Source organism: Giraffa tippelskirchi, chromosome 5 (genome assembly GCF_054371585.1).
Source record: "Giraffa tippelskirchi isolate mGirTip1 chromosome 5, T2T-mGirTip1v1.2.pri, whole genome shotgun sequence".
NCBI lineage: Eukaryota > Metazoa > Chordata > Mammalia > Artiodactyla > Giraffidae > Giraffa > Giraffa tippelskirchi.
The window spans coordinates 5,368,662-5,392,113 of record NC_137279.1 but is presented as its reverse complement, the minus strand read 5'-3'; the positions used below and the strand labels follow the sequence as shown (position 1 = coordinate 5,392,113).

Here is a 23,452-nt window from a genome sequence, read left to right as displayed (position 1 = left end):
GGGGCGGGGAGCCGCGCGTCCCAGCCGGGCCAGGCAGTGTCTCGCGCTCTGCGCATCTCTCTGGTGTCGCCGCGGGAACGATGCTGGGCCGCAGGGGCGCGCGCGCGGGGCGCGGGATGGCGCGGGGCTGGACCGCGCTCTGCCTGCTGAGTCTGCTGCGTGAGTACGGGCCGCGCGCCCGGCCCGCCCTGCTGGGCGGCGGGGAAGGTCGACGCTCTCCCGGGGGCAGAGCGCGCTGGATCGAGGGGACCGCGGAACCAGGGGGACCCCCGCCCGGGGGACCCCCCGCCCCAACCCCCGCCCCCACGCCCACGGCCGCAGCTCCTGGCTTGGTGGGACTGAGGCCGCTCCAACAGAGCCCAGTGGGGACCGGCCTCTCACCTGGGAGTCGGTGGAGGTGGGACGCGACGGGAAGGGAACCCCCTGAGTGTAGCCCAGGTGTAAACCGGGCGGCGCGCCCCAGGCCTCCCGGAATCAGGCCGGGAGACTCTTCTCTGAAATAAAGCGCTCCGGGGATGCCAAAGGTGCGCGGAGCGCAGAGCTGGAGCCAGAACGGGGGGAGAGGGGAGCAGAGAAGAAAAGGAAAGGAAAGGGAAAGTTTGTACCTGATGGTAGATTCGGAAAGCGGCGGCCGGAGCCGGTTGCTGGGAAGGGAGCGCTGGCGCCCACCGACCACCGGGACACGGGGAGCCAGGACTGGACCTTCAGCCAATGGGAGCGAACCCCGCCCGGGACAAGGCCCCGGGTCCGAGTCCAGAGGCCCGGGAGGCGGGCGGAGTTAGGTGACACGGGGCGTTCGTAGTGAAGAAGAGTCCGTGCGAGTGCATTTAAGTTGGGAAAGCTAGGTTACGACTCCTTCTCTGGGCATCCACACCTATTTCCCTGGAGAGAAGGGACCGGTGAATGGACTTTGTTCTGTGCTCCTCTGCCTTCCTCTCCCCACCACAACCGCTCACCCTGGCACAAATTCACGCTCGTTGCATTTGGGGGGTTTTCTTTCCCTGCCCTGTTCTCCAAGTTCTAGCTAGTGGACAGACCTGCAGACTGGAGGGCACTCCTTCGCTTATCCAGGCGGGCCTGGGTACTTCTTAAGCTCTTGCTGTCACTTCTGTTGAAAAGAAAAAATTGGTAGGCATGCAATAAATATTTATTCATAATTACTTTCATTTGGGGATAACACTCTCCGTCTCATCTCATGGAGCTTACATGGATTTAAATATTATAAGTTATTGCCACCCACCACGGCCCCCTGTGAGTGACCTGGGTCAGCCAGTGAGGCCTCTTATGCTGTCTCCCTTTGGGCCCACCCAGTTGGAGAGAGACTGCAGGCTGGGGGAGGCTCTCTTAGGCTCTGGGTTGACTTGTTTGGCAACCCAGACATGCTGTTTGGGGCGGGAAAAAAGCTGTCGCTAAGATGTTGAAGCCCTAGAATGGAGAACGGCCTTGGGGGCTGTCTGCACCTCACAACGGGCTGAGTTGACCAGCAGCTCGGATTCCTATCCAATGCTCCACGCTCCTTTGGCTTCACAGCTCATGATGACCTGGTCCCGGGCCGAGTGAGGCCCACCCTTTTCTTATTTCCTCAGCTGGCCAGTCTCAGTCTCGCCTTGGCCTGCAGCGGAGGGGACGGGAAAGCGATTTAACCTCTGCAGAACCCTGGGCAGACACATGGAGAATTTCAGCGTGTCCGCTTCGGGGATGAGCAGCAGGGCCTGGGTCCCTCCGCTCAGTCTTGCCCTACTGCTCAGGCCACTTTGTAGCTTTATGCCTTCCCCAAGAGCTTTCTGGGGTTTGTTTTTATTTAATGCCAGGAGTCATTTTCTGATATTTTGTGGGGTAGATGAAATGAGTGACTACACCTTGAAATGCTAACGAAGGGACATTGCAGAAATTCTGCGGTATGGTTACTGTGAACTTTAGGGCACCACAGAAGGGAGTCCTGGAGTTTTCTCCTCTCCCGGAGCTTTGTTCTGGGAAGGTCAGTTTTCGGTCCCTGTGAGATGCTGTCCCGGGCTTGGGTACAGCAGCGAACCAGAAGCGGACTTTCTCTGTTGGAGACGGGGTCACTCTGCGGGGTGACCAGAGGCAGGGTGGGGTCTGACCTGAGTGTGTGTGACCGGAGTCACACCTCCAGCTGGGGAGAGAAGCCTTGCAGGTGATCAGGGAAGCCCATTTGTCAGGCCCAGGGTATCTGCTTCCTCCAAGCCCTCCCGGCCCGTCCTTCCTCTTTGTCCAGCACGTCCCACCCCTTCACATTCCTCTTCTTCCTCTGGGTCCTTCGCGCCTGCTGACCCCACACCCATATCCTGTCTGGGGCTGTGTGTAAGAGGGGAAAAAAGAAAAGGGAAAAGAATTTTATCAGATATTTTCCGGAGGGGAGAGACTACACCCTTGACTCGCTGCCACATGGCGACCAAGAAGGAGCAGCCTTGGGACCTCTGACTAATTCCGTGGTCCCCAGCGTTCCCCCTCCTAGGGCCGGCCCAGCTGGCACTGCCTTTGCAAAGGCAGGTTTCCCTCAGCATTCCTGTTTGACTGATAAAAGGAGCCTGGGCATCTTTTTCTTATCCCTTTGGCTCCACCTCCTGGGCCTCTGCGTTCACCAGTTCTCATCTCCTTTGGAAGAGTCTTTGTCTTCCAAAGCTCAGGGCAAGAAGGACCACACTGCAGCAGATAAATTCAGACTTAGCGTTCTTATAAAAGCAAATCAAAGGAGCAACAATTCCACTTCTTACTACCTCGCTACCCGATTTCCTTTAGCTCCTCGGGCAGGAGGGCGCAGGCCTGCGTTCATGGCTGGGTGGTTACTGGGCTCCACCCTGAGGGGGCCTGGGTCTCCCTCTCCCATTGCCTTTGCTGGATGTCACTAAATGGCCCCGAGTGTGGGGAGCTGAAAATCTGAAAGGTATGGAAAAGGAATAAAACACCATCCTCCCAAAGAAAATGCTCAGAGTTGCCAGGGCAGAATTTCCATATTTTTCTGGGCTTTGACTTTCCTAATGAGAACATTCTCTTCCTTCCTCAGCTAAGAAGCAAAAACACAGTGTCTATGATTTTTAGTCTCAAGGGCCCTCGACTTTGCTAAGGAGAAAGATGCACGCATCTTGAGAGAATGTGGTAGAAATGAGGAGGGATATATACCAGGGTGTGCGTCCCAGGACATATACCCTGGAACCTGCTAGAATGAATCACTTCCCTTTGGACGTAAAGGAAAAGGCCTCTGGCTTCATTGAGAAGTCTGCTCCTGATTTAAGAGGGAAAAAGCCGCAAAGAATCCACGCCTGCTCCCTTCCAGGAGGGCACCATCTCTAGGTAGCCAGCTCCATTGTTTAAGAAAATGCCTTAATGAGTCTTTGGTCGAGAAAACCTGGACCCTCGCACAAACCTTTGATGGGCAGTGGCAGACAGGAAGTTGAATTGCTGAGCGTGATAAAATAAAGTGGAACTTTGTATTTGATGAACCCAAGAGACAAAAGGCCAAAGAACTCCGAGCCTAGGATGGCATAGAGCGAGGAGGGAAGCGCTTGGAGCAATAGGGGAACGGTAGCGAGTGGAGGGTGGAAAAGACCTGGCTGGGAAAATTCCTTACGGTGTAGCCCGGCTGTTTAGCACAGGAATGTCTAGTATTTCAAGATCATGCTGTTGTCTCTTTGGATTGTGCTGTAATCTCCCGGCATGATCTTAAATCTTCAGTCAATTCACACTGGCCTTGTTGCACTGTTAGTGTTGCTCTGGGTAAGGGGAATAAAGGAATGGGTGTTTGGCAAGCCCATGGTACAGCAGTGTAGAACGAGAACTCCTGCAGTCTGAGGGCAGAGCTATAAAACAGGGGTTCCTGGAAATGATGGAAATGGAGGAAGAGGTGACCGGGGGAAACGTAGGCCCCGAGAGAGCTCAAGATATTAGGGTTCCCCAGGAAGTGGATGGGGGTCCAAGACGTGCTATTTGAATATTAAAGGGGAACCTCAGAACCCTGGGAACACTCAGGCCACAGACTCTCAGGTTACGCTCACACCTCAACTTAGCCTCTGTAGCATAGGAAGACATCAGCCTAGAACTTTGATCTAGTCCCATATGACACAAACCCACCGAGACCCATAGCATGGAGGCTTCCTGAATGCTCCCAGGAACATGGGTAGCTTGTTATCTCCCAGAGTAGTTTACTCTATTAAAGAAAAATCTTATGATTATTAGCTTTTTTTTTTTTTTTTGGTATTGCAGTGCAATTAGCCTTTCTGTAACTTCTAGTCATTGATTGTAATTCTCTTCCTTGAACTCTCATAGAATTCAATCTGATCTTTCTTCAGGACAATCCTTAACAACCTTTCTAGTCTGCCCCAGGAGATTACAAATTTCTTGAGGACAGGGATTTATTTAAATTTTAGTGACAATAACACCTAACAGTAGAAAGGTGTTAATCTGTACTCCCCACAGTGCTCAGTCTGGTCCTCTCCACATCACTGGTGCTTCGGAAAATTAAGAATGAATGAATAACTGAAATGAATCTTGAAGAAGGTTCTTTATTCTCTCTCCTCAAATTCTTCCTGTCTGAATCAAAGATCAGTGAATTTTTTTTTTTTTTCTGTAAAGGGCCAGATAGTAAATATTTTAGGCTCTGGAGTCCATATGTGGTCTCTGACACATATTCTACATTGTTTTATTTTACAACACTCTAAACCTGTAGAAGCCATTCTTAACTCACTGGCCAAACAACACACAACCCGCGGGTCAGATTTGGTCCACCAGCACCAAGCACCAACCATTGATCTAGATGAAATAACACTAAGCCCTCAACCATATGAGTTGGTTTCTAGAAGTTTCCTAATTCTGATTATCCTCTCATGGGCATTCCCTTAATTAAGTAAATTTCCTCTTATAATATAGCATTGAATGAGACGGTTCTATCAATACAGAGAAGTGGACAGTGTAAACATGCCTGATGAAGTTGCTGTTCAACCCAAGTGCATATTGTGAACTCAGAAAGGATTGTGTTCAGCGCCTTGAGTTAAAAATAAACAAGACTAAGAGAGGGTTCCAGTACTCAGGAAATCTGCGATGTAACTGAGGTGACAAGACCTACACTCAGGAAACAGTGTATATGATCTCTGCCCGATAAGTCGTGCAGACATATGTCTTAACATCTCCTAGAAGCAGGAGACAAGGGACCTGTCCTGTGTCCTAAAGAGAATCACTGTTCCTAGAGCACTTAGCAGACAGGCAACTGCTTTACACCTCCTATCTCCTTTATTCCTCCGAGGAGGAAGGGGCTATTTTTATCTCCATTTTACAGAGGAGGTGTAGAAAGGGGAAGAAGCTTCCCATGGTCATGAAGGTAGGACTTGGTAGAGGAACCTTTAAACACAGTCCAGTTACAGAGTTGAAGCTCTCTGTTCTGAGGCTCTTCTGTCTTCTCATCAACCATCAACGCAGGCAGTGGGCTCCCAGCAGAGGCCAGCTTGTTCCTTCTTCCCAGTACTGCATGTAAGATATCCAAGACCTCCTCGAGGAGACTTCTCTCAGGCCAGGTGCAAGAACCTGGAAGGATGAGCAGAATGGGGCTGGCTGGCCAGGAGATCAGGAGGCAGAATGGGGCTGGCTGGCTAGGAGATCAGGAGGCAGAATGGGGCTGGCTGGCTAGGAGATCAGGAGGCAGAATGGGGCTGGCTGGCTAGGAGGTCAGAAAACAGACCAGCAAAAAACAAACCAGCACCACTACAGCTCAGAGGGCCTGTGAAAAACAAGACCAAATAATGGGGAAAAAACATCGCCTAAAGTGCAGGAATTTGGTAATTTAGGTAGCAGAGCTTTCTGGATCTCTGAAGATTTGTAAACGCCCTTTAAAGTTTAAAAGAATTTTCAATATATTAATTGTAGGTAGAAATCTTTTAAAAACCTATTACATACATTTCTACTTTCTGAGTGTATTAGGGAAAAGGGGGCTTTAACCTTCAGACTTAGATGTATTAGGAAAACAATTTGGTTATGGTGCAACTCAGTGGCATTGTTAATTCTTGTTGTTCAGTCGATAAGTCATGTCCGACTCTTTGTGACCCCATGGACTGCAGCACGCCAGGCTTCCCTGTCCTTCACTATCTCCTGGAGTTTGCTCAGATTCATGTCCATTGAGTGTGAATACTTATGAAAGTGTGTATTTTTTATTTACTCTGACCACAAATGGTTCCAGACTAGTGTGGGTTTTAATACTCGTGTCTGGTTTTAATTTATTGCTGTTTATTCATTTTCAGCTGTTGCTTTGCCTTGTTGTTTGCTTCTAGTAGTCTGTTACTAATTTTTAGCTTTGACTAGGATAGCAGATGAAGACATTTGTTAGAATTCTGTATCAAACAAGACTAATTGCCTCTGAAATAAGTACCTGTATGTTAAATGCATGACTTTTACAACAAGAATTTCGTGACATCTCTTTGGCTTCTTGGAATCCTCATTTCTCTAACTGCCCAATATCTTGTCTCCTTTTATCCCGAGTTCATGGACTGAGATCAAGTAGGGTAGGTAGGGGCAAATAGGGTGCTTCAGGAGACACAGTTAATACAGATGGAGTGAGAGGTGAACAGCAGAAGATAGGCGTTTGTTCAAGTTTAACTTGTGGCATAATGCTCTGTTGGGTTGGGTAAGGGCCATTCCTCCAGTTTCTAGAGTGAATCAGGGTGGAGGCTTCATTGACCGTGTCTTAGATCTGGCTGGGAGGCTGCTATGACTTCCATACACAGTTGGGGATGAGAAGCTCGGATAAAGAAGGATCCGCCTTGGATAGTCTAATGCCAGGGGCATGTCAGGGAAGACAGGATAAATACAGACCTGTGGTCAGTCTTGATTCTTTTCATTGCATTCCTCCAAGACCCATCTCTTCATGGGAACACTAGAAAGGGAGACCTAGAGACTGTGAAAACAAGAGCCCCCCTCACCGACAGTCTCCAGGCCACAACGCCTAGGTCAGGATTGGCCCCAGGGCTCTGCCAAGGTGTCGCCTTGCCCTGCACCAGTTCATACATACCCCATTGCTCAGCCTTGCCTTCCTGCCTTCCCTCTTTGTCCGATCTCTCAAGGCTCTCACGGGATTCCCCACTCCGCCTGGGCTTGGGGATGTGAATCTGCAGTTGGGGTTCCCTCCTCATTTGCAGACAGATCCCGCAACCTGTTCCTCTGTTCTTGGTGGAGGAGGTGGGGGGTGGGAGGAGGCAGCCCCAGCCAGGAGCCTGACCCCAGTGGCTCAGGAGCTGGCCAGAGTGCAGGGTTGCTTCACTCCTCTGGAACAGCCACCTCTGCGCTCAGAACGGGCAGTGGGTCTCTCTTCACATCTGGAAAAGTTCAGAACTGTTTGTCTGGGTGAAGGAGGCCCCGGGGGAGGGGGTTCAAAAGCATGATGTAACCTCAGCCAGGCCCAGATTTCGTTGGGGAGAGGAGAGGGCTGGGCCAGGCTGGGCTAGATTGGATTCCCGAGAATCGGTGTCCTGGAGGGAAGACGGAAACCAGGGTGGGCAGGAGGAGGGATGTCGAGGGGGAACTCCAGTGGCACCTTGGAATGATAACCTTGGGAGGATGGTCCTTCAGTTCAGTGTCCAAATGTTCCCACCGCCTGCCCCCTACACTGAACTTAGACCTTCGGGTCAGATTGCTGGGAGAGACTTGTTGTTGTTCAGTTGCTCAGGCGTGGCCGACTCTTTGGGACCCCGTGGACTGCAGCACGCCAGGCCTCCCTGTCCTTCACCATCTCCTGGAGCTTACTCACTCATGTCCATTGAGTCGGGGATGCCATCCAACTGTCTCGTCCTCTGTGGTCCCCTGGGAAAGATAAAAAGCAGCAGAAGAAGGGGATGACAGAGGACTAGGGGGACTGATTTAAGGACAAAAACTGGGTCTACTTCCCCATCTATTTTATTTTGAGAGATTCATTCCTCCCACCCCCACCCCAGCCAGCCAGAAGCCCATCCTTTCCTCTCCGAAGTGTGGAAAATACATCCTAATCCTTAGCAGTTTGGACCCTCTGACCTTCTTGCTTCTTCTACTCAAGGGTCAGCTAAACCTCGAGGGCCCCATGGCTCCCTGCCCTGAATGAATGACAGTGTTCCCCCTTGGCTGAAACCTCGGTGATCCAGGTTCTTATCTCTGAAATGGAAATAGTAATACCACGTGTTCCTCCTCCTCTCGTACCCCATCATTTTCAGATAGGTGCTTTGTACTCAGCATGAGTACCAGCCTACCTGCAGCAGGCTGGGAAGAGAGGTGGATGATGGAGAGTGAGACCTGACCCACATTTGGGGGAAAATTCATTGCCTTGAAACCATTGCCTGACTTCTGCCTTGAGGCTGCGCAAAAGAAGAGGTGTTCTTCTGCACTGCATTTACCTGGAAACCTCTGAACACAGACTCAGATCTCAATCAGAAAAGTTAGAGACAAGCTTTAGGGTGGCCTGGGACTCCTAGAGGCCTTTCTTTGAGGATGGTATTGCTGGATGTGAGCTCTGGATACCAAGTCTACCTCTAATTGTTTCTAGGGCTCAAGCCGAGACTACAGTAGAGGCCCATATCCCATACATTATGTCTAAATACTTCGTTATAAATCAGGCCAATGAGCTGGTAAATAAAATATCTTCTATCTTCTCAAAAATGTACCTTCATGGCCACCTGGAAAGGCAGATTTGAATTTAAGACTCTCAGAGCCTTGGGGTTCAGTGTCACAGGGGGGCTTAGCAGGAAGAGATGGTCCTCAGCCTTTGCCCACCCTCTTCTCTTCTCCTTACCCAGGGCTCTGGTTCATACTGTAAGGGACTGTGCGTGCAGGCAAGGGACACCCCACCCACACGCTTGAGCTCTAACCTTTCCCTGCTCACTGGTCACCCTTGAGCTTGGAGAACATTCCCTGGAGCTGCAATTCACCCTTGGAAGGTTGGACCAGGAGACGAGGCCCATGCGGGTCCTCCAGTAAGCAAAGAGCCATTTGGGCAAGAAGTTCTAGGACTTCTGGTCCCAACACACGATCTAGAAGAGAGGGTACCCCTCTGTTGGCCCCATGGACTCCTCACGTTTTGGGAACAGGGAGGGCAGGAGAAGGAACAGTGTGTAGGCTCTTAAGCACAGGGTCCATGCAGGTAGCTTTTCCTTCCTGGACCTAAAGATTGCACTGCTGGGTACCACAGGAGACATGAGAGGGTTAAGAACCTGCAGGAAAAGTTTCAAAAAATAACTAGTTCTAGAAACATTATACTATAGCATTTGTTATCTCACTGATTTCCCCAACAACCCAAGTAAGAAAAGACCCTCGTTTAAAAATTAGTACACACACATTGAATTATAGAATTCTGGGCAGAGCCAGAACCCAACTCTCTGTCCCCACAGCGTTTGATGAGAAACCAAGTCATATGCTCTCTAGTCCATCGGCTAGATTCCTAGGTCAGAGTTTCCCAAAAGAAATCTTGGGCTTGTGAGCCACAGTTCTTCAATTAAAAAAAAAAAAAAGAATAGGTTTTAAGGCCCTGAGGGAGAGAATGAAAGGATTTGGGTAATGGGGCAATCTAGGAAGGAAAGATTTTTTGAAGGATTGCATAGAGATGGTGTGAATCTAGTGGTTTTTCTGAGTTAATAAATTGAATGGAGAGAAGGATGCATTCAAAAGGAAACAGAGGTGCATACTTTTCCACGTTTTAAATCTTGGCAATATTTATTCAGGTGTAATTTGAAATTTTTATATTTTACTTAGCCTATTATGAGCATTGCCTCATATTCTCGTGCTGCTTTATAATTGTGTCATACTTTTGTTTGTAGTGATTATGGTATGCTGAGTGCATATAACATCTACCCTATTGTAATTCATTTAGTTGCTTGCAACTTTTCCCTCCTATAAATAATGCTACGCTAGATGCTTGGTGCATGTGAACTTCTCTTTCTGTCTTTCCTTGGGAAAAAATCTAGTGGCAAATTAGTCTACTGTCCAGGAGGGTGTCTTTGTTCTGCTCTGTTGCCAGGGGATGTTCTAGATGGATTCTCCCTAATGTCAAGAACCTGAATCAGGTGATGCCATGAGTCTTCAGGATGATCTGGGCTCTGATATTTCTTCTCTGTTTCTCTATAGCTTCTATGGAACTCACAAATATGGATGCGACTACTAAAGCCACAGTGCCACTCAGACCAGGAATATCTTCACCTGTCCCTACAACTACGTCCAACTGGAGAAGCATGAACTCAAGTACTTTTAGAAACACCAGCCTCTACAATGTCTCTCAGGACAGCAATGGGACCACAGCAGTCACCTTAGGTAAAGATTTCTCGTCTCAAGCCCCCAGAAGGATGCTGCTGGCACTTGGGTAAAGCATTAGGATATTTGCAAACCACCTCTGTCCTCTTATGTCCCTCCACAGATGGAAACATACAAGCTCCTTTTAATAATGGCTTGAGTATCATGCTTAGGGAACCTTGAAGTATGTTCTAGACAATTCTTCCTGTAGTGACAGCTTTCTCCTGTCAATGTCTGGGCTGCTCGTTCTGATCAGTAATTCTCCTTGTACTCCTGAATCCAGCTTAGTGATAAAAGAAGAATCTATGATCTTTTCTAAGTGAAGCAAACCGTGTACAGATTCAAATTGGGGGTCTTTAGTGTCTCTAAGGTAGACCAGTTTCCAGTTCAGTTTCAGCGTCTTGGAGGGCATTTCCAACACATTCTAGATTATACCTATGGTTCCAAAAGCTGGCTGGAAATGAGTTGCCAAGGGTTAGGACATGAAGTAATTTTTAACTCCCCAGATTCCCTTTTCTGGATTGAAGTCCAAGCCTATGTGAATGGACTGAGATGTGTTTGTGTGTTTGTCTGTGTGTTTGTGCCATTGTGCATGTATTCACACTTGTGTATTGGTCAGTTCCAGTGTCTACAGTCAATTTCACGTCTACCTCCGAGACCCTCCCAGTCTCTGCAACCGTGAACTCTTCTGTCCAATCACAGACCTCTTTAGCCACCACAGTGCCTTCTACCCTCATCAGCTTTGCAACTTCAAGGACGACTTTGCAGCCCAGCACGTTTCCTGAAAATATTTCGGATTCCCTATACAATAGTACCAGCCCCGTGACTTCTTCCATTAAAACCTCTCCATCATTTTCTCCTACCCAAAGCATCATCAAGGTGGGTGAATTGGGTTAAAAATGACAGATTGCCCCCTCACTTCATATGTATGCAAGCTCTCTCCCCTCCCATTAACCTCTGCTTATCCAAACCAATGAATTTGAATCATGTAGGAGTTCACATGAGAAATATACAGCTTAAATATTGCTGAAAGGGAAAGAAAGGAGAGGAAAAGGGTAGGGTTTGGTGGCAAGACTGATCTGTGCCATGGGTGTAGTGTTTCTAGAAAGTAGAGAGTGAAGAGGATTCTCAGAAATCCATCCAGCCCTCGGTGGTTCTTTCTTATACCTCTTGGTCTAGTCTTGGACCAAGGTACCACTCGCCTTTGGGCATATTTGGAAACTATCTTGCACTTAATGGTGCTGCTTTTCCCAAAATGTTTAGGGCAAATACTATTTCCTCTCTGTGAGAGGGTTTGGTGGTATGCCAGGTGTAGAGAGGCAGTGAGGAGCTAAGAAGACTAGGGGTGTTGAGCTCAACCTGCCTTGCTCAGTCTTGGGGCTTGTGGCTGTCAACAGCTTTCAACAGGAAGAGTAGAAAATGTGGGCGTGGAGCCTGCCAGCAGGCAGAAACCAGGCATAGGCCTGGTTTCTGTTTTTAAGGGAGCCGGAATAGAAATCTGGAGAGTCCCAAGGCCCGAGAGGAAAATGAGTGTCACCAGTTTGCCTGTCCACCTCATTATCTGTTCCCCTGCGAGTGTGTAATTCACTGGAGGGAAAAACAGCTCCAAGGGGAAAGATCCTACCCTCTTCCATTTCTGCACCATGCAAGCCAATGTTTACCAAGGTTGCAAATAGCCACTTGCCTGCAAGCCCAGGCTAGTAACTAAAGTTTTGACTATCAGATGTGTTAAGAAGCGAGGTGAAAGAAGAGTATGCCTTATAACTTTCTAGTCTCCTAACAGCATGTTTAAATTTCCTTTTTTTAAAGCCTCTTTAAAAAGTAGCTCATAGAAATCAAACCAGAAAAGAGGTGGGGAAGAAATGATGCTGACTTATTTACTTTTTTTTTTTTTTAATACAGTATGAAATAAAATGTTCCAGAGTCAAAGAAGTGAAATTGACCTACAGCATCTGCCTGAAGCTAAATGAGACCTCCAGCTGTGTAAGTCAACCCCCCTGCCCATTCCCCCTCCCTCTCCTCCGGAAATTGCTTATGAACCTCCTTAAGGTGAGTCTTGGGTGGAGGCAGGGGCAGTTTAACATGGACAGGCTGCTTTGAATATTGAGCTTTGGATTTAAGGAGTAAGAGGCCCCATCTGGTGGACAAAGAAGGCAAAGATGGTTTTATTTAGATTTACTTTTCCCCCTCCTCTATTGTACTATATAGGCTTCTCAGGTGACTCAGTGGTTAAGAATCTGCCTGCCAATGCAGCTGACATGGGTTCCATCCCTGAGTCGGGAAGATTCCCCTGGAGGAGGAAATGGCAGCCCACTCCAGTATGCTTGCCTGGAAAATCCCATGGACAGAGGACCCTGGCGGGCTACAGTCCATAGAGTTGCAAATAGTTGGATATGACTGAGCACGCACACATGCATATTGCAATATATAGTCCGATTTAGGTTTGCTTTTATGTTAAGAAAGTCCTTCAGGAAATATAAACTAGTCACCTAAAAAATCAATTTATTTATTATCATTTTCATATACCTCTTTAATATAGAGAGAATTTTTTGCTGTAAATGCTTCATTCTCCATATAACCAGTTCCCCTAGCATTATTTATTCAGTGATTCTCTCCTTTACTGACTGGAATTCTTCCTTTAGTTTGTATGAAGTTTTTATGTGCCCTGTGCTGTGCTGTGCTTAATCGCTCAATCGTGTCCGACTCTCTGCAGCCCCGTGGACTGTAGCCCGCCAGGCTCCTCTGTCCATGGGGATTCTCCAGGCAAGAATACTGGAGTGGGTTGCCATGCCCTCTTCCAGGGCATCTTCCCGACCCAGGGATCGAACCCAGGTCTCCCACATTGCAGGCGGATTCTTTACCGTCTGAACGACCATGGAAGCCTAAGAATACTGGAGTGGGTAGCCTATCCCTTCTCCAGGGGATCTTCCCGACCCAGGATTGAACCGGGGTCTCCTGCACTGGAGGTGGATTCTTTACCAGCTGAGCTACCAGGGAAGCCCTTATACTTTTATACATCAACACTTTCAATATCTAGTCAAGCACTTTTCATCTATTTTTTAGAAAAGTTTTAGAAACATCAAGTCAAAAAAATAAAACAAAAAACACCAAACCATTAAAATTTTAATTGGAACCACTCTAAAATTTCACCATTTTTTTCTGATTTTCCTCTGGTATTGTTCTGTGTCTTTTTATCTTTTTAATTTTTAAAATATTTTTTCCTATAGGTTTTATGGATTTCTTACGATTTGTTTATTATATAGATTTTCCACTATAAATTCCAGTTGATTGTTTCTTGTATATTAGAAAGTTCATTGAGTTTTTCATATTTATCTTGGGTCTAGCCATTTTCTTTAACATGCTTATAAATTTCAGGAGTTTTTTAGATGACTGTTTTTCATTTTTAAGGTAAACCATCATGTCACTTCTCATAATAGGTTGGTTTTCTCTTTCTTTTTAGTAGTTATGCCTCTTCTTTCAGTTTCATGTCTTATTGCATGGCAAACTATACAGCACTATATTAATTTTTAATGATGATAGCAGATCTCCTTGCTTTGTTTCAGTAAATCCAGTTTCCTGACAGTAACAATTTCCTGGATGAAAGATGGGATAATAGGAAGAGTGATATTTACTTACAGAAAAAAGAGTTTTCTTACATGTTGGGAATCCATTTAAGGGAACCGTATATTTGACGTGTGACATGCATGTATTGGAAAGAGTCTGGATAAATACTGTAGTCTGTAGAGGGTGTTACGTTACTTACTTTTGTCCATTTTGACTATTGGTATCTTGTGATTATCAGTTGGGTCATTCTGACTCACAGGTCTTCTAAAATAATACCTAAGAAAATTATTTAATTTACAGTTTTAAAAAACAACAGACATTTGGAAGACATAGATTCACACAATGTGAATAGCTAAGTTCTTATAAAATAGTTAAGCATGAATATACAGTGTGTACACGTTAAGATTTTGTGTGTTTCTGATGCTGATTTTCAACTCTACTCATTTAAAAAACATTTTTTTTTTTGCCCAACAGTTTGCTAATTATAGCCAAGAAAAATGATCATCTCTCTCTCTCTCTGTATTATCTTGGCTGAGCACTTATTTTCCTATGCATCGCAGTGGTCTGTGCCAGAATACTAATTCTTCGTACAAACGATTTAGAGCTAATCGCAGAGGATTTATTCTAAATGTCTGTCCACTGCTCTTCAAAGTTCACGTTTAACGAGGGTCATCATACAAGATAAGTGCCAGAAACTTACTGCTACTCCAGAAATAACTGCTTTCACTGCGCTGCAGTCTCTCCCTCTCTCTCTGAGGCCTTTACTGTCTAATCTACTTTGCGCTACAGCTGAAAAGATCAGCACTCTACTGTAATTTGGGGAGAATCTGCGAGTAGGGATGTGGAAAGATAATAATTCCTCCAATATCCTAAAGAAGGCTTATGCGCTGCCTGTGATGAATCAACGTGATAGCAGCACCTATGCCGCGCTGTTTTTTTTTTTTTTTCTTTTCCTTCCACCACTGTTGGTCCCTCTGTCTTCCTGGGGGCTCCTCTTCCCCAGCCCTCAGGCAGCATTGCCTCCTGTTTTCCTCAGTCAGCAGTCCTTCTCCCAGAGTTTTGAGCCCCAGCTCCTGTTTCCCAGATTCCTTTTCCATGAGGGCTACTGCATGCTTCTCTGATAATCAGCCTCTCCCCCAAAGTGGGGTGCACCTCCTAATTTTCCTTAGGTTGCTTTCATACCTTGGGTGTCAGAGGGCCTTATGGCCCTGGTTCTTCTCATCGCAGGGCAACTCAGGCCTAATGAGAAGCATGAAGGACCTAACATCACACCCTCGAGTCCTTATGTACCGCTGTCACGCTCTTCCATCTAATATGCTCCCATAACAGAAACAGGCATTCATTGTCCTCAGCTCTCCAGACACTCATTTCACACTGGTAGACAGTCAGGACCCAGTCTGCTAGCTCTGGCTGTGGGGATTATCTGGGCCTGTCTTCTGTACATGCCTTCTGTAGACATTCCTATCCCAGCTCCTCTCCTTTTGCTCCTGAGGGAGAATGGTAATCCCATACTCTTGTCAAGCAGCTGTTACTACATCTCAGAAGCCTCGTTAGCAGAACGTGTCACCCACGTCTGACATTCATTCTCTCTGCTGCAACGTCAGGTTAATTTACTTTTTTGTGGTCGTGGTTTCCCACATAGTTTCCAGAATGTAAGCTTACTTTATTCTCTTGTGTGTGTGTGTGTGAGTTGCTCAGTCATATCTGACTCTTTGCGACCCCATAGACTGGGGGCTGCCAGGCTCCTCGGTCCATGGGATTTTCCAGGCAAGAATACTGGAGTGGGTTGACATTCCCTTCTCCAAGGGGATCTTCCCTACCCAGGGACCAAACCTAGGTCTCTCACATTGCAGATAGACTCTTTACCAGCTGAGCTACCAGGGAAGCCCTTATTCTCTTATTTCATATCTATTGATCCAGGGGAATCTACCAAGGAATCATTTTAATGGTGGTAAAATATACATAACATGAAATTTACCATTTTAAGTGTGTAGTTCAGTACTGTTGAGTACATTCACCCTGTTGTATGATCAATGTTTAGAACTCTTTTCATCTTCCAGAACTGAAACCCTCCACTCATTAAGCAACTTGCCTTCCTCCCCCTCCTCCTTCTCCCTGATAACTACTATTCTTTCTATCTCTTTGAATTTGATTATTCTAGGTACCTCGTATTAGTGGAATCATATAGTATTTATTTTTTTGTGACTGAAATATAATCAGTTAGTCTAATGTCCTCAAGGTTCATCCATGATGTAGCATGTGTCAGAATTTTCTGTTTTAAGGCTGAATAACATTCCATTGTATGTTCATATCCAATTTTATTCATTCATTCACCTGTGAACACTTGGGTTGCTTCCCCCTTTTGGCTTATTGTTAATAATGCTGTTATGAACATGTTTGCTCAGATATCTCAACACTCTTATTTCACTTCTTTTGGTATATGTCCAGAAATGGAATTGCTGGATCACATGTTAACTCTATTTTTAATATTTTGAGGAATCACCATACTGGTTTCCGTAAGAGCTGCACCATTTTATGTTCTCACCAACGGGACACAGAAGTTCCAGTCTCTCCTCGTCCTCATCAACACTCATTATTTTCGATTTTTCGATAGTAGCCATCTGATTGGATGTGAGGCGCATTTGATCGCCATTTCCTAATGATTAATGATGTTGAGCATCGTTTCATGTGCTTACTAACCATTTGTGTATCTTCTCTGGATACACTATTCAAGTCCTTTGCCCTCCAATTTGTCTTTCAGACTGCCTTTCTTTAGAACCACATATGTTTATAAGCGGAGGTGATATTCGCTCAGCTAGCTCCCATCCCCCTTGCTGTGTCACATTGCTTCGTCGGAGGCAGGCTGCCTTCAGATAATGTCCCCCAGCCGGTGTCTTCCTTGCCCTTCGCTCAAACACTAAAGGTCAGTTTCCATGCAGAAAAAATAACTTGCAGATGGAGGACTGATGAAGACAGTGTGTCTTCTGGAAAGAACCTGAGATGTGGGACACCCTAACTTTTGGTCAGCTGCCCACTTGTGTGACTTGTAACGGGTCCCTTAATTATTCCAGTCTCTTTATGAAAAGAGGGGTTTTAGCTGCATTGTCAAGCTCACACCAAAGTCGATAAAATACTGAGAGAGAGGGAGGAAGGGAGAGAGAGAGGTGACTGATCCTAGAGTCTTAACATCGAGTAATATCTTAAAGTTTAGAAAAATACCTGTCCCTCTCTCCCCCTACTCCAATATTTAATGTACTTCTTTAACATGCTGGGAGTCTTTGCAAAGTTTGAGAACACTGCTTTAGAAAACTTAGGTGGTTTTGTTATGATGATGATAATTTGTTTTTATAAAATATCATGTGCTAGCCGATGCAGTTAGGGGTCCACCAGTCTGATTCCCACGAGCAAAATGGCGAGGCTGTGGCTTCCTCCTGCCCACTCTCCCATGATGCCTGCCTGCAGCCTCTCTTGGGGGAGGATGTTTATTTCAAGCATCCGGAGGCACATTGTGCTTTGTTCAGGATCCACCTGCTTCTGTCCAGGCCCAAACACAATTCACTGATGCTGTTGGATTCCAGAGTAGGAGGGAGGCTGGCTGGCCACTGTTATTCCCCTGAATTGAGTCCAAGAAACTAAACAAGGGGTGGAGTGCCCCTGTCTGGAAGTCAAACCACTTGGGACGTTAAGATGAACAACAATTCACTGGGTTCTTGTTTGTCTGGTGCTATGCTTTGTGCAGTTTGGGTTCAAAATTATTTAATGTCCACCCACTTCCCTCCCCCTACTTAGAAGCCTAACAATCTAGTCACAGAGAAATGATAATAGCAGTAAGGCAGAATGTGATTAAACATTGACGTGTGGATTCTAGACGATATGGTCTAGGAGGTATTGCTTCAGAACAGCTGCCATTTATCCAGTGCCCACTTGATCCCAATCGCCTTGTCAGACAGTCTTCACAGAGCAGCTCTTCAGTCACCACCCCTACTGAGTCTGCAGCTGAGGACCCTCATACTCAGATGAGTTGTATGACTTGCAAAAAATCTAGTAAATAGCAGAGCAAGGACTGATAGCCAGTCTGCTGGAAGACAGGGACTGGCTTCTTTGAGGAGGTGAGATGGAATTTTGTTTTGAAGGATGAAACTCCAAGGGCCAAGGCCATGTGCTTCATTCCCCAGGCAACCCGTGTCGTGAAGGCTGCAGGCTCATACACGCCTGGGCTTCCTCGTGGTGGCACCCACACTCCCAAGGCCCTTCCCCAGCTTCCCCTGCATACATTCTGTCCATTCTTTGAGGCCTCTTTTGAGATGTTTCTGATAACCCCGAAGCAGGTGTGTGCTCGCTCTCCTTTAAATGTCCACGGTACTTATTGCGCCTCTTTTAGGGTTCTTACCACGTGACTAGCTCTGTCAACTCTGAAGTCTCTTTGTGCCTCAGTTTCTTCATCTATAAAATGGGGAGAATAACAGTATCTGTCTCATAGAGTTGTGTGAAACCTAAATGAGTCAACATGCAGAAAGCACTTAGAGCCAGTGCCTGAGACACAGGAAGCGGTGTCTGTCTCCATGGCCGTGTGTACACACCAACAGCTCTGACCATTGCTAGCCCCCCTCCACAGACACAGCACACACACGATGCACGCACAGAGAGGTTCACGCAGTCCTGATCACCATCGGAACAGCTGAGTCTGACCGACGTGGAGCTTCTTAGGACCAGCACACTGAGGAGGTGCCTCCTTGTTCGGCTTGTTTAGATTGTGCAGGAGCCCATCCCTCTGCCTCTCTCGGGAACGAGACACATGTCAGCCAGAGACAGCTTAGATGCCCAGAGTCATCCAGCCAGGGAATTCCCTCCTCCTCATCCAGAAGGTGCTCACGGGGCAGCAAGGCAAGTCCAAAGGGACATGAGCCTGGAGAGGAAGGAGACTGCTGATCACATCCAGTGCGGTGTCCAGACTCCCCACAGTGAATGCTGCTGTGAGGTGCTCCTATCCTGGGACTTCCCTGGAGACCTGCCTCATCTGTCCTTCTCCCAAGGGAGAAGCAGCCGTGGCCTGAGGACTCACCTCTCTGTAACCTTGGCTCTTGGGGACCTTCTGAGGTTCCCGCCGGACTCCTCTCTCCTGTGATCTGGAGGTTAGCTCGCCCTGCTGTCTGGCCTCCCCAAAGCCTCGAATTCCAGCTGGCAGAAGAAAGCTGGGACGTGAGGCCAATCTTGACCTTGCCTTGTGCAGGAGCAAAGGAGCCTGGGTTTTACTGCCTTGGGCCACAGCAATAGGAAAATACCCAGGCTGCCTGCCAAGCCGGCAGTGCCCTGTGGCCTTGCCCCCGGAGCAGCGCCGCTCCGCAAACAGGAAGCTTTCTCCTCCACGGAGGCTCAGCTCTGATGCCCCTCACACGCCCCAGCAGTTTTCCCCTCACAGGAAAGCTGTCAGAGCTGCTCAGGCATTTCCTCCTCCGCCATCTGCCATCCGGACAAAGGAGAGAGTCTTGGTTTTGAGAGAGAGAGTCTTCCTTTTCTGGGTAGAGCAGGCCACTCCCTTAGCAGGCTGCTGGAATAAATCCTAGAAGACCGAGGAGGGGGAACAGCCAGGGCTTCTAATTCGTCCCTTTTCTGGGACTTGACTGTTGAAGAATTGTCAGTCTGTCTTCTGAGTCTGAGCGCCTGACTCCCGTGGGCCGATCAGTCCGCAGCCTGGAGCCACCTGTCTGTCCACCTCGTGTAGAACTGGGTTCCATGTCTCTCATGGGACAGGGAACGGAAGACTAGACAAGAGCCCCACTTGAATTTGAGCCATGCTGTCTGTGAGACCCCTTGGAGAGTAAGAGGGCAGGGACGGAGGATCCCATTGCATCTATAGTCATAAATTTCTTCTCTACTCCTCACCTCCTTTGGGTTTTCCGTCAATATTTGGGACTCTTATAACCTTGAAACAAAGGATATTACCTTCATTTGTATTGCACTGTTAATATTTTGTGTTATCGGTGATTTCTTTTGAACTTAATTTGGATAGTGTATGTTTACATGGGCAATCCTTCAATAAGGTAATGGTTCCTCAATTTGTTCCCTGACATGGTAGAGCGCCAGCTAAGACCACCTTTTGGTCTTGGAAAATTTTGGAGTTTTTTTTTTTTTTTCCTTATTGTGTTTTTGCACATTTGAAGTTTGCAAGATTTTTTTTTTCACTTGGAATTTTAGGGGGGAAAAAAGGGATTCTTTTTGTTTTGAGGGTAACAGTGAGACTTTAATCCGAATTATTGCCTGAGACTCCGGATACAGTGCAGAGGATACCAGCAACCTCATGTTCTGCTCACCACTTTTCTCTGTTGTCCCAGGAGGAGTTTAAGAAGAACAACGAAGAGAAGCTGATCCAAGTCCTGTGTCAGGAGGAACAGGCCGAGGTGTGCTCCTTGCTCCTGACCCAGTCTGAGGTGAAGCCTCAGTGCCTGCTACTGGTCCTGGCCAACAGTACAGGTAAGGGACAGGTCTGTGCTGAGGTCTAGAGAGGGAGAGGGGCTGAGGTTAGAGGATGCTGGGTGGAAACCAGGCATCTTAGCTCAGGGGGCACAGGTGCGGGGGAGCAAGGCTGTGCTGAGTCTGGGAAAGACCCTCCTGAGAGCTACCCTCACTGTCAGAGCATCTTCTAGAACAAGATGAGCTGTTCCAGCTTCTAGATTCAGCAAACTCCATTTCTCATTCCAGAATGTTCCAGCAAGATCAAACTTCTGAAAAGGCACCAGTCTGACCTGAGAGAGGTAACTGCTCAGAGATGAGGGGTCTCGGGGGAGAAAGTAGTCTTGTTCTCCAGACCTACCCTCCCTACCTCTCCACCCTTCTCCAACAGTCTTCGTCCTTCTATCTTTGAAACAAAATTTTACAGTTTGGCTTGATGAAGAGAGATCAGTCTTAAGTCCTATTTAGAAAATCCCTGAGGTCTATGTCTTCTTGGGTGTATTCAGTGTTGAGTCCCACACAGGCGTCTAGCATGGGCTGGGCTCCTCTTCTAGAACCCACGTTCCACAAGTGAAAGGCTGTCTTTTTCTATGTCTTCTCTTCAAGATGGGCATCCAGGACATCTCTGAAGAAGATGTCAGCAGCCACCAGAGCTATTCCCGGAAGACCTTGATTGCACTGGTCACCTCGGGGATCCTGCTGGCCATCTTGGTCACCACGTGCTATTTCCTGATGAACCGCCGCAGCTGGAGCCCAACAGGAGAAAGGCTGGTCAGTTCTGGGGTCCAGGGCAAAGAAATTGAGGAAGCTAGGTCTCCTGGGGAGGTCCATAAATGTCACAGAAGGGTAGGAGAAATACCAGAAGAGGTACTTCTGTGGCCTCACACAGGAATGTGTGTGCATGCACATTACTGTATCCATGGACGAGTCAAAACAATATATAGTAGACTGGGAAGGGGGACATGAACTGGGGCCCTGCCCCGCCCCCCCATGGTAACAGATGGTTTGTGTCATCTATTTATTATTTTCCCTGGGATAGTTTAGCTGGGTACAAGCCAGAACAGGCGGCTAAAGCAGCCACTTCCTTGCAAGCGTATTAAAGGCCCATGGGTACCCAGTGTCTCACAAGAAGGGGGCGTGTGGAAGGAGACTCCACTCTTGAAGTGGTCTAGAAGAGGCAGGACACGGCCAGGGTTTGACTGTTGGTCTCTGGCCCCTTACCCCCTCTGGGGAGGTTACCCCACCCTGGGGACAGCCCAGTTTCTGGCGCGAGTTGGCTCTCGAGCTGCCGTGGCAAGGTGTGGTGCCTCTCCTCTGTCCTTTCTCCTCTAGGAGCTGGAACCCTGAGCGCTCTTCAGGAAGAAAGGAGCCTGCACAGGCAGCTGCAGCCCCCTCCCCCTCCCCGCCGCTCCCCTGCCCCCTAGCCCTCATCCTCCTCCCCTGCTTGCGAGATAATGCTCCTTTATTTATATACCATCCAGGGCGAAGACCCTTATTACGTGGAGAACAGTGGAGGCCAGGGCTATAGCTCAGGCCCTGAGGCCTCCCCCGAGGCTCAGGGAAAGGCCATTGTGAATCGAGGGGCTCAGGAGAATGGCACCGGCCAGGCCACCTCCAGAAACGGCCATTCAGCAAGACAACGTGTGGTGGCTGATACCGAACTGTGACGTGGCTGGGGAGGGGTGAGGCCGGGTGGGATCCGGGGGAGGAGCCCCTCCCTGGGTCTGAGCGTTCGCCGCAGCCTCTGTGCTGGAGCGGCCCGCCTCGCCGGCCAGCCTCCCCACCGCACACACCCACAGAGCCCGTCCCCCGGAGCCCCGCCCTGTGCCCTCCTGCCCTCGATGCATTCAGCTCCCTGCACCCCCTCCGGGCTGCTCTGAGGAAGGGTGTGATGGGCACAGCCAAGATGCTGAGAAGCTCCTCGGGGGGTGGGGGCGGGGGGCAGAGGGTCTTGCAGCTTCCACGCGGGGGCCCCTTTCCTCCCCCTCCTCTCTGCGTCATTATAGGAACTCCCAGGGGAAAGCAGGGGCTTTTCTGGGCTGTGATTTCATCCCAGGAGGCTTTACCTTTTCCTGTTTCTTCCTTGTATTTTTCTTTCTCTGCTTTAGGAACACCAAAGCAATCCCTCGCACTTGCCCCTTTGTAATGATACAGCCAGAGAATCATGCCATCTTAACCCATCTCCTTTATTCCCCCTCTGAGGCACTGAGCCTTTGCTCACCAGCTCCCCTCCTGCTCTCTAAGTTCCCTGAGCTCCACAGGTAAACCACCCCCGCACCACCACCACCGCTGTAGACCGAGGCCTGTGCAGCTTTTCTGGCTGAGCCTAGAACTGGACTCCCAAGTTTTAGAACAACGTCCGGAGTCTGTGTGTTTGGAGGACCTGGTAGGGATACATGTGGACACATGGGTTCCCACTCAAAGGGCAGAGGGGTGAAGGAACACAGCTTGGTCCCAGTCTCTGGAGGGCCACGCAGAGCCTCTGCTGGGGCTGCTGTTTCTGCCACCGGGTCAGAGTGGACAGGACCGTGGGACCAGATCTCTGAGCCAGGCCTCTTGACCCGTGCACTTCGAAGGAAGCCTTTTGCTCTGAGGCTAGGTTCTCACCTTCACCTCTGTCTCCATGGCCTCCTCCCTCCTCTCCCTGACTCCTGGGTTGAGCTGTGGCCTCAGTCTCCCAGCAGACTCCTTTCTATCTCTGTCTCCCCAACCCTGGACCCTTTCACTGCTCTGCACCCTGTGTGGTCAGGGCCCTAGGACATCTCCAGAGGACCCTCACCACAAGCCACTTTTTCTGCAGGTGACCCAGGTCCTCGGTTTTTTTTTTTTTTTCTTTTTCCAGAAGGGTGAAAAGGGATCCTGATTTCAATGACGATTGGAAATAGAACTTTCCAGAGATAGGAAGATGGGGTGGATTTTTTGGGGTTTTTTTTTTTCTGAATAAAAAATGGTGTGTGTAAATAATGTAATTAAAGTGATGCTGAAACACATCTGTTCTGTGTTCTGTGCCAGCTGAGTGTGTCTGAAGACCAGAGCAGAGGTCTCCCCACGAGACTTAGGGGGACCACGCGGGGACATGGGAGAGGGGCTGGCCATCTCAGGGTACCAACCAGGATGCTGCCTTTCTTCTGGGCCTACTGACTGCTCCCCTCTCTGGGGGGGAGACAGGAATGCTCTCAGGGAAGCTGAT

General features: G+C 48.2%; 1 protein-coding gene across 4 annotated transcripts; it reads left to right on the top strand.

The window, feature by feature from the left end:
• Positions 1-62: 62 nt before the first annotated feature.
• CD34 (CD34 molecule) lies at positions 63-23,252 on the top strand. 4 transcript variants are annotated; one of them, XM_081495360.1, is made up of 8 exons: positions 63-159; positions 10,087-10,269; positions 10,874-11,127; positions 12,151-12,231; positions 20,145-20,283; positions 20,512-20,564; positions 20,869-21,033; positions 21,744-23,252. In XM_081495360.1, the coding sequence occupies exons 1-8, from the start codon at positions 81-83 to the stop codon at positions 21,927-21,929; spliced, it is 1,140 nt and encodes a 379-aa protein (XP_081351486.1). In that variant the 5' UTR covers positions 63-80; the 3' UTR covers positions 21,930-23,252. The 4 variants fall into 4 exon arrangements, with proteins under 4 accessions (XP_081351486.1, XP_081351488.1, XP_081351485.1 ...); XM_081495362.1 differs by having other exon boundaries at positions 21,595-23,252; XM_081495359.1 differs by having other exon boundaries at positions 10,868-11,127.
• Positions 23,253-23,452: the final 200 nt, after the last annotated feature.

Bases quoted from the DNA above. Each gene is read 5' to 3' on its own strand.
- CD34 (XM_081495359.1), top strand. From the start codon at position 81: ATGCTGGGCCGCAGGGGCGCGCGCGCGGGGCGCGGGATGGCGCGGGGC. The intron at 12,232-20,144 runs GTAAGTCAACCC...CTGTTGTCCCAG, and splicing joins TAAATGAGACCTCCAGCTGT to GAGGAGTTTAAGAAGAACAA. The intron at 20,565-20,868 runs GTAACTGCTCAG...CTTCTCTTCAAG, and splicing joins ACCAGTCTGACCTGAGAGAG to ATGGGCATCCAGGACATCTC.